The 9963-nt window shown below is 46.2% G+C and overlaps 1 protein-coding gene across 4 annotated transcripts in view; it reads right to left on the bottom strand.

Annotated features, from left to right (window-relative positions):
• The window catches only part of LOC135054694 (zinc finger protein 585A-like), a 139550-nt gene that overhangs the window by 5976 nt on the left and 123611 nt on the right, over positions 1 to 9963 (bottom strand). For all 4 annotated transcript variants that reach the window (XM_063957961.1, XM_063957960.1, XM_063957963.1 and 1 more), the window contains one exon: positions 4597 to 5803. In XM_063957961.1, coding sequence (XP_063814031.1) covers positions 4597 to 5803 — 1207 coding nt within the window. The remainder of the gene's footprint in view (positions 1 to 4596; positions 5804 to 9963) is intronic.

The following is a 9963-nucleotide window of genomic DNA, read 5'->3' as shown; positions in this document are numbered from 1 at the left end:
CAACATATTTCCGCCATATGCGGTGATAATGGTTTGCGTTCACTTCTTTCCTAGCTTTAAATAGCGTAGGGATAACTTCCTCCGGAATTCCCTTTTCCTTCAGGATCCGGCGTTCAACCGCCATGCTGTCAAACGCAGCCGCGGTACGTCTTGGAACAGACAGGCCCCCTGCTGCAGCAGGTCCTGTCTGAGCGGCAGAGGCCATGGGTCCTCTAAGATCATTTCTTGGAGTTCTGGTTACCAAGCTCTTCTTGGCCAACCCGGAACAATGAGTATAGTTCTTACTCCTCTCCTTCTTATTATTCTCATTACCCTGGGTAAGAGAGGCAGAGAAGGGAACACATACACCGACTGGTACACCCACGGTGTTACCAGAGCGTCCACAGCTATCGCCTGAGGGTCCTTGACCTGGCGCAATATCTTTGTAACTTTTAGTTGAGGCGGGACGCCATCATGTCCACCTGTGGCCTTTCCCAACGGTGTACAATCATTTGGACGACTTCTGGATGAAGTCCCCCACTCTCCCGGGTGGAGGTCGTGTCTTCTGAGAAAGTCTGCTTCTCAGTTGTCCACTCCGGGAATGAACACTGCTGACAGTGTTAACACATGATTTTCCGCCCATCGGAGAATCCTTGTGGCTTCTGCCCTCGCCATCCTGCTTCTTGTGCCGCCCTGTCGGTTTACATGAGCGACCGCCGTGATGTTATCTGACTGGGTCAGCACCGGCCGGTGTTGAAGCAGGGGCCTAGCCTGACTTAAGGCATTGTAAATGGCCCTTAGTTCCAGAATATTTATGTGTAGGGAAGTCTCCTGACTTTTCCATAGCCTTGGAAGTTTCTTCCCTGTGTGACTGCCCCCCAGCCTCGAAGGCTGGCATCTGTGGTCACCAGGACCCAGTCCTGTATGCCGAATCTGCGGCCCCCTAGAAGATGAGCACTCTGCAGCCACCACAACAGCGACACCCTGGCCCTTGGAGACAGGGTTATCCGCCGATGCATCTGAAGATGCGACCCGGACCACTTGTCCAACAGATCCCACTGGAAAATCCTTGCATGGGACCTGGCGAATGGAATTTCTTCGTAAGAAGCTACCATCTTTCCCAGGGCTCGCGTGCATTGATGCACCGATACCTGTATACGTATTAGGAGGTCTCTGTCTAGAGACGACAACTCCTTGGACTTCTCCTCCGGGAGAAACCCTTTTTATCCTGTTCTGTGTCCAGAACCATACCCAGGAACAGTAGACGCGTCGTAGGAACCAGCTGCGACTTTGGAATATTCAGAATCCAGCTGTGCTGTTGTAGCACTTCCCGAGATAGTGCTACTCCGACGAACAACTGCTCCCTGGACCTCGCCTTTATAAGGAGATCGTCCAAGTACGGGATAATTATTTCGGCCATTACCTTGATAAATACCTCGGTGCCGGGGACAGACCAACGGCAACGTCTGGAATTGGTAATGACAATCCTGTACCACAATTTTGAGGTACTCCTGGTGAAGAGGGTAAATAGGGACATGCAGGTAAGCATCCTTGATGTCCAGTGATACCATGAAATTCTCCAGGCTTGCAATAATCACCCTGAGCGATTTCATTTTGAATTTGAACCTTCGTATATAAGTGTTCAAGGCTTTCAATTTTAGAATGGGTCTTACCGAACCGTCTGGTTTCGGTACCACAACATTTTGGAATAGTAACCCCGGCCTTGTTGAAGGAGGGGTACGTTGATTTCACCTGCTGGAAGTACAGCTTGTGAATTGCCGCCAGTACTACCTTTATCCGAGGGCAGCAGGCAAGGCTGATGTGAGGTAACGGCGAGGAGAGTCGCCTCGAACTCCAGCCTGTATGCCTGTGATAACATTTGCAGAACCTAGGGATCCACCTGTGGGCAAGCCCACTGGTCCCTGAAGTTCCCGAGACGCGCCCCTACCGCACCTGTCTCCACCTGTGGAGCCCCACGTCATGCGGTGGACTCAGAGGAAGCGGGGGAAGATATTTGATCCTGGGAACTGGCTGCTGGTGCAGCTTTTTCCTTCTTCCCTTGTCTCTGTGCAGAAAGGAAGCGCCTTTGACCCGCTTGCTTTTCTGAAGCCGAAAGGACTGTACCTGAAAATACGGTGCTTTCTTAGGCTGTGAGGAAACCTGAGGTAAAAAAATTTCTTCCCAGCTTTTGCTGTGGATACGAGGTCCCAGAGACCATCCCCAAACAATTCCTCACCCTTATAAGGCAGAATCTCCATGTGCCTTTTACAGGCAGCATCACCTGTCCACTGCCGGGTTTCTAATACCCTCCTGGCAGAATGGACATTGCATTAATTCTGGATGCCAGCCGGCAAATATCCCTCTGTGCATCCTTTATATATATAAGACGACGTCTTTAATATGCTCTATGTTAGCAAAATATTCTCCCTGTCTTAGAGTATTATCTGACAGGGTATCAGACCACGCTGCAGCAGCACTATTTATGCTGAGGCAATTGCAGGTCTCAGTATATAACCTGAGTGTGTATATACAGACTTCAGGATAGCCTCCTGCTTTTTATCCGCAGGCTCCTTCAAGGTGGCCGTATCCTAGGACGGCAGTGCCACCTTTTTTGACAAACGTGTGAGCGCCTTATCCACCCTAAGGGATATCTCCCAACGTGACCTATCCTCTGGCGGGAAAGGGTACGCCATCAGTAACTTTTTAGAAATTACCAGTTTCTTATCGGGGGAACCCACGCTTCTTTACACACTTCATTCATTCATCTGATGGGGGGACAAAACACTGGCTGCTTTTTCTCCCGAAAAATAAAACCCCTTTTATGTGGTACTTGGGTTCATGTCAGAAATGCGTAACACATTTTTCATTGCCGAGATCATGTAACGGATGTTCCTAGTGGATTGTGTATATGTCTCAACCTCGTCGACAGTGGAGTCAGACTCCGTGTCGACATCTGTGTCTGCCATCTGAGGTAACGGGCGTTTTTTTGAGCCCCTGATGGCCTTTGAGACGCCTGGGCAGGCGCGGGCTGAGAAGCCGGCTGTCCCACAGCTGTTACGTCATCCAGCCTTTTATGTAAGGAGTTGACACTGTCGGTTAATACCTTCCACCTATCCATCCACTCTGGTGTCGGCCCCACAGGGGGCGACATCCCATTTATCGGCCTCTGCTCCGCCTCCATGTAACCTTCCTCATCCAACATGTCGACACAGCCGTACCGACACACCGCACACACACACACAGGGAATGCTCTGACTGAGGACAGGACCCCACAAAGTCCTTTGGGGAGACAGAGAGAGAGTATGCCAGCACACACCAGAGCGCTATATAATGCAGGGATTAACACTATAACTGAGTGATTTTTCCCCCAATAGCTGCTTGTATACATATATTGCGCCTAAATTTAGTGCCCCCCCTCTCTTTTTAACCCTTTGAGCCTGAAAACTACAGGGGAGAGCCTGGGGAGCTGTCTTCCAGCTGCACTGTGAAGAAAAAATGGCGCCAGTGTGCTGAGGGAGAAGCCCCGCCCCCTTTTCGGCTGACTTTTCTCCCGCTTTTTTATGGATTCTGGCAGGGGTAATTTATCACATATATAGCCCTGGGACTATATATTGTGATGATTTGCCAGCCAAGGTGTCTTATATTGCCCTCAGGGCGCCCCCCCCCAGCGCCCTGCACCCATCAGTGACCGGAGTGTGAGGTGTACATGAGGAGCAATGGCGCACAGCTGCAGTGCTGTGCGCTACCTTGGTGAAGACCGATGTCTTCTGCCGCCGATTTTCCGGACTCTTCATGCTTCTGGCTCTATAAGGGGGACGGCGGCGCGGCTCCGGGAACGAACACCAAGGTCGGGTCCTGCGGTCGATCCCTCTGGAGCTAATGGTGTCCAGTAGCCTAAGAAGCCCAAACTACCACCTGTTAGGTAGGTTCGCTTCTTCTCCCCTTAGTCCCTCGCTGCAGTGAGTCTGTTGCCAGCAGATCTCACTGTAAAATAAAAAACCTAAATATACTTTCTTTCTAGGAGCTCAGGAGAGCCCCTAGTGTGCATCCAGCTCAGCCGGGCACAAGAATCTAACTGAGGTCTGGAGGAGGGTCTTAGTGGGAGGAGCCAGTGCACACCAGGTAGTCCTAAAGCTTTCTTTAGTTGTGCCCAGTCTCCTGCGGAGCCGCTAATCCCCATGGTCCTTACGGAGTCCCAGCATCCACTTAGGACGTCAGAGAAAAAGTATAACAACATGAGTGAAAATGGATTAAAAAACAGGCCCAAATTTGAATACCGTGTCGAATTAGTGGCATTTATTCGACCAGTCGAAAAAAAACGCACTTACTTGAATACCCCCTATAAGTACAATATTCAAAACTATTTTTTATTATGTCTTAAAAGTATGAATGTCAACACTGAAAATTTTGACGTATTGACTACATTCCCTTTAGGGGCTGGTAGCACACAATGATATTATGTGAGGAGAGCAGGAGTCTATTAGGGGATTATCACCACTGACTCCCCCACTGGGCAGATACATATCCCTCATTAGTCTGTACTGACAGAGGAGGATGTAGCATAAGTGAGCAAGGAGAATATTTGATTCTTTTCTGTAATAAGTGCTCATTACTCACCTGTGCTGGTATCTGTAGGGATTTCCTCCTCCTTACACTGCTGATCACCTCTCACATACGGCTCTTCTTCTCCCTCTATATCTTCTGCCTTCATACCAGTCACATACGTCTCTTCTTCTCCCTCTATATCCTCTGCCTTCATATCAGTCACATACGTCTCTTCTTCTTTCTCTATATCTTCTGCCTTCATATCAGTCACATACGTCTCTTCTCCCTCTGTATCTTCTGCCTTCATATCAGTCACATACGTCTCTTCTTCTCCCTCTATATCTTCTGCCTTCATATCAGTCACATACATCTCTTCTTCTCCTTCTATATCTTCTGCCTTCATATCAGTCACATATGTCTCTTCTTCTCCCTCTATATCTTCTGCCTTCATATCAGTCACATACGTCTCTTCTTCTCCTTCTATATCTTCTGCCTTCATATCAGTCACATACGTCTCTTCTTCTCCCTCTATATCTTCTGCCTTCATATCAGTCACATACATCTCTTCTTCTCCTTCTATATCTTCTGCCTTCATATCAGTCACATATGTCTCTTCTTCTCCCTCTATATCTTCTGCCTTCATATCAGTCACATACGTCTCTTCTTCTCCTTCTATATCTTCTGCCTTCATATCAGTCACATATGTCTCTTCTTCTTTCTCTATATCTTCTGCCTTCATATCAGTCACATACATCTCTTCTTCTCCTTCTATATCTTCTGCCTTCATATCAGTCACATATGTCTCTTCTTCTCCCTCTATATCTTCTGCCTTCATATCAGTCACATACGTCTCTTCTTCTCCTTCTATATCTTCTGCCTTCATATCAGTCACATATGTCTCTTCTTCTTTCTCTATATCTTCTGCCTTCATATCAGTCACATACGTCTCTTCTTCTCCCTCTATATCTTCTGCCTTCATATCAGTCACATACGTCTCTTCTCCCTCTATATCTTCTGCCTTCATATCAGTCACATACGTCTCTTCTTCTCCTTCTATATCTTCTGCCTTCATATCAGTCACATATGTCTCTTCTTCTCCCTCTGTATCTTCTGCCTTCATATCAGTCACATACGTCTCTTCTCCCTCTATATCTTCTGCCTTCATATCAGTCACATACGTCTCTTCTTCTCCCTCTATATCTTCTGCCTTCATATCAGTCACATACGTCTCTTCTTCTCCCTCTATATCTTCTACCTTAATATTAGTCAGATCTTCATCCTGAATAACCCACAAAATAATAATAAAATTTTTTAGTTAATAATGTCCAATTTTATTGAGAACAAATAGGATTATACATATGCAATTTGTCTACACTTCATACAGTGACAGTCACTTTGGTATTTAAGGATCTAGGCGGTCGTTCAGAGTTCGCAGCGATTCTACGCATTGCAAGCAGCGCGCCGTACAACGAATGTGCAGAAATACACAGGCTTTCTGTGTTTGCAGCCACAAAGAGGCGTGTTGAAGGCGGTGCGGGGCAATGGCTTCGTTGGCTAGCGAAAAGGGGCATGGAGGTGGGTGTCTTGTGGGGGAGTATGCTAAGGTCTGTAGGTTTGGTTTTCGCCCCGCAGCGAAGCTGCCCGTTGCTGGTACACACCAGGCGCTTGCAGCAAAAGAGTAAGTCTAGGGCTGCGCACAGCTAGAGAACAGCCGCACCTAGCTAATCATTGCCGATAGGACGCAGCTGTTTGCAATGCAAACGCATCAACAGTCCATTGTAGCTCTAGCACTCTCAGAGATGGTATGTACCAAAAAAAGGCACTTCTGTGCATGCGTATGCAGCGCAATGCGCACGCGCGTCGTACTATTGCAACGAACTATGTAGTTTCACACATGGAAATGTTATTATGTTAAACGATAGTAAAATATGTTAATCTCTCAAGCAGCACACATGTTTATTATTAGCAAATACATGTGTATTGCACATGTCAAACATGTCGGGTTTTTTTTTATAAAAAAAATGCAAATTCATTTCCTTTATATCCCACATACATGCCATGTTTTCCTGATTCCTACATTTGTTGTGTTTCATTCTAATAACATTCCCAACATAATGCACCCTAACCTATCATGTTAGTAACTCCTGCTTTACCCAATACCTTCCTATGGATTGATTAGGTCAGATGTGAGTTCTATTTAAGATGCCTGGTTGCCCATAGTAACCAGATTCCTGCCCTTATAGTGTCTATGGAACAAGATACATGTGAAGTATAGTTGTTTATTGTTCTATAAGTAACATCCCATGTTTTTTGTGAATTGAGACAAGCAGGATAAAAATACATTTGTATATTTAGCTACACACACACACACACACACACACACACACACACACACACACACACACACACACACACTTATATAAACACAATTTTAGAACAAAGTGTATGGGGTCAAAGTATTTTTACTAAGCAAAATAAAATTACATAATGTTGTGTAACTGTAAAAAAATATTTGTACAAACATAACAGAACATGGCACAGCAACAAACCCCTGCCTGTGCCCAAAATAGGATGACAGTACCCAGAAGTGAAGCAAACCCATCTACTGGCCATCAAACACAACAAGAGACTGGTCTCATTACCCTGGCTGAGGAAGATGTGGGGCAAATTGAGGAAGAATCTGGACACAATACCCAAACCCAACTAGCCAGACCATAATCTGAAGAGGAAGGTGGGACAAGTTCACAAGCTAATGCATCACAGGCTGGTAACAAAAAGAGAAGACGACAAACCACATTCAGCAGGAGGGAGTTTTTCATCCTGGTCCCACAAGCCATTGATAAACCATTTTAGAACATAAACAACATGGGTGCTGGGAAATTTGGCCGCATCTGGAGAGAATTTAGTTTTTCTTCTTTTTCTCCGCCTGATGGGGATGTTGGTCAGTGGTAGATCTGCGCACTGAGCTTTGAGGGCCCTGCCCAGTTAGATTTTGTTCCTGGGCAGGGGATGGCCCAGGTGATGGTCTGTATGCCTTGTCCTATTGTGTTGTTCAGTTGTTGGACAGAGGAGTTGATGTCACACATGCCTTGGCGAACACAGGTGGTCAGGTCAGTGAGCCGGTAGGACATCTCATGTACCTCCTGGATCATCTGGTCATGGAACTCCATGACTGGCTATCTCAGCCAGAATCTCCGGGAGAGTGCTTTGGGGGGAGGGGTGCCAGTGTGGGGCTGGGCTGGTGGTATTTCCTGGTCCACACTGCAGGTGTTCCTACCTCCATCCTCCTCAGCCTCAGTGAGATGCCCCTCCTGTGCTGTTTTGGAAAAAAGTGAAAAAAAAATTAGTATATTTTTAAAAACTTATACAGTAAACACATGACAATATACAGTATGTTTGAAAACTTACCTGCCAAGGCATGTGGGTGGTCATTCCGAGTTGTTCGCTAGCTGCATTCGTTCACTGTGCAGCGATGTAGCAAAAAAAGGCACTTCTGTGCATGCGTATGCAGCGCAATGCGCACGCGCGTCGTACTATTGCAACGAACTATGTAGTTTCACACATGGTCTAGCAAAGCTTTTCAGCCGCACTGCTGGCCGCAGAGTGATTAACAGGAAGTGTGCGTTTCTGGGTTTCAACTGACCGTTTTCAGGGAGTGTACGGAAAAACGCAGGCGTGCCAGGAAAAACGCAGGCGTGGCTGGGCAAACGCAGGGTGTGTTTGTGACATCAAAACAGGAACTGAACAGTCTGAAGTCATCGCAAGCGCTAAGTAGGTATTGAGCTACTCTAAAACTGCACAAAAAAACTTGGCCGCCGCTCTGCAATCCTTCCATTGCAGGTGTGTCCGTGTCCATTTCGGACACACCTGCCACCTCCTCATAGGACACACAGACCATCGCTTGCTCCTCCAGGTCTGTAAACTCCACAGTCTCAGGGAGTGGACCTCCCCCCTGTTGCCCTTGGAGCGTTCCAGTGCGCAGGCTTTTTCTGCTTCAGGCGGGAGTTGAAGTCAGCCCAACTACATATGTTTTGGAGTTTGGGGGAAAGGATAAAAAATTAAACGTAAGTAAATGTGATGCATACTTTTTGTGCACATGTCATACTATTGGTTGCTATAGGCAACATGTCTTTGGAAATGTAGCTTAAATCTTAGTTAATGCATAATATAGTGTTTGTCATTGTGGCTCAGTAGGTACTTACCGTCTTCTTACTTCCTGTGGTGTGCGGACAATTGGGCCAACGGTATTCACACAGTCTGTAAATTCTCTCCAGATGCGGTCCTTTGTCCCAGCACCCATGTTTTTATCTTCAAAATGTATTTTATCTCTTTGTGAATGGGGGTTGCCGTATTCTCTTTTTGCCTGTTGCCTGCGATACATCAGCCCGAGAAGTATCGCCACCTTCCTCTTCACATTGTGGCTGGGATTGCTGGGTTTGGGTAGTTGTCCCAGATTCTTCCTCAGTTTGTGCCACATGTTCCTCAGCCGGGGCCTTTACACCAGCCTCTTCTTGTGTTTGTAGGCCAGTAGATGGGGGTTCGTCACTACTGGGTCCTGGTCGTTCCTCCTCTGCACTGGCAGGTGTTTGTTGCTGCTGCCTTTAGAAAGCCAGCTGTCTACTTCTTTCGAGAATAGACCTCACTTCGGCATTCAGCCTGGCCATCTACTCTGCTAGTGGATCTGGCTCCATGATGCTGATAGCATGTGCGTATGGCTCTGTGGTGCATTTTTATACCTGTGTATGCATGGTTATGCGGGAAACGGCACAGGTGATGCATACACAATTGTTACATGTGCTTTGATTGCTGGTCCTATTGCAGGTTCTATGCAGCCTGTGTTTGTGGGTGTATGTAGGAGTCTGTTATTTTTTGTAGTGTTTGCCGTGTTTGAGACGTGTCCAGTATTCAAGGTGAGATATGTTGTTTGTAACGTTTTTAAAACAAAGCATTGCTTCCAAGCTTAGGTCTATGGAGTAATGTATATGGAATGTTATGCAGACCCCTTGATGAAGTCCTAAAGGACGAAACGCGATGGGTTTCCTGTACTGACCTCCACTGATATTAAGCTAAATTTGATCTCCTATCCTTTTCATAATATTTTTATAATCTGTTTACATCTGTTTTCATATGGTCTTTTATATGGATTTTTTTACTCTCATATGTATTAAACTTTTTTAAATACTTATATATATTTTTGGCTTTTAAATTATACTATAATAATTTTTAAACAACACTGGTCGCCGTTACCCCTATCCATTTGATTTCACACACACATTGCAGTTCCATACCAATATTGCATTTTTAGGGGCTGGCTGATGCCTATAAGATATTAAGGTTGTATGTTTTCCACGGTCTTCTAAGAAGATTGTCTACACATTTATCTCTACTTGGATTCCACCTCACAAGTGGCGCTGCATTCTTTTGATCCACACGTGTACT

The sequence above is a fragment of the Pseudophryne corroboree genome, chromosome 3 (assembly GCF_028390025.1).
Source record: "Pseudophryne corroboree isolate aPseCor3 chromosome 3, aPseCor3.hap2, whole genome shotgun sequence".
Taxonomy (NCBI): Eukaryota; Metazoa; Chordata; class Amphibia; order Anura; family Myobatrachidae; genus Pseudophryne; species Pseudophryne corroboree.
This window is presented reverse-complemented; position numbering and strand designations above follow the sequence as displayed.